At 58.4% G+C, this 846-nt stretch overlaps 1 protein-coding gene across 1 annotated transcript; it reads left to right on the plus strand.

The window, feature by feature from the left end:
• LOC112142718 lies at nucleotides 1-846 on the plus strand (the record flags this gene model as incomplete). The annotated part of the gene is given in 1 exon segment (XM_024266256.1): nucleotides 1-846. A coding segment is annotated over 1 exon segment (769 nt), but the record flags the coding sequence as incomplete, so codon positions are not given.

The raw sequence follows: 846 nt of genomic DNA on the forward strand, positions 1-846 counted from the left end.
CTGGGCCAGACAGCTGGAGGTTGCTGTCGGAGCCACCGCGGGATCTGGAGAGGCTTGCGAGGACGAGTTGGCGCGCATTTTACCGACACAGCTCAGCAGCGCGGCGTTTCTGCTGTGGGACAGCCTTACAGATTTGGCCAAAGCTGACTACAATACGGCGAAAGAAAAACTTGGTGCGGCTTTTGGGCAGAGACAGGCGCTGGAGCGCTTCAGGACCAGCCTGTCGGCGCGGACCCGAGCAGCCGGAGAGAGTCTGCAGGTGTACGCCGCGGACGTGAGTCGGCTCGTGGTGGCGGCATTTCCTCAGTACGGCGACGCGGCGCAACGTGAGGAAAAGTTCAGACGGTTTTTGGCTGGTCTGGACCCTGGATTAAAAGCCAAGTGTTTGGAACAGGGCGCCACTGATTTGGAGGAGGCTTTAATTGTCGCGGAGAGGTGTGAGAACGAGAGAGAGGCTCTGCAGAGAGATTGTGTGGCTCCTCTCAGCCGCATTTCCTGCGCTGGAGGAGAGCTAAAGGTGCAGTCTGTGTCTGCTACAGACGAGCTGCGGAAAGTGATGAACCAACTAACAAACGACATGCATCATATGAGGATGGAAATGAAGGAGCTTTCTGACGATAATAAGAGGCTCAGAGATGCACGCTGCAGAGGGGAGCTCACAGCGACCCGCTGTGGCTGCACCTGCGGAAGGAGGGGCTGCCAGGCCCGCGGAGCTCCTGAACGACATCATAGCCGCTCTCCTGACAGAGAGCCACCCCGTTCCCAGTGAGACTTCATGTCTTACAGGCGGCAGCGGCACTTGGAGTCACCTGCAGAATCGAGAGCATGGAGAGGCAGGAGTCCCAG

The sequence above is a fragment of the Oryzias melastigma genome, linkage group LG14 (genome assembly GCF_002922805.2).
Source record: "Oryzias melastigma strain HK-1 linkage group LG14, ASM292280v2, whole genome shotgun sequence".
Taxonomy (NCBI): domain Eukaryota; kingdom Metazoa; phylum Chordata; class Actinopteri; order Beloniformes; family Adrianichthyidae; genus Oryzias; species Oryzias melastigma.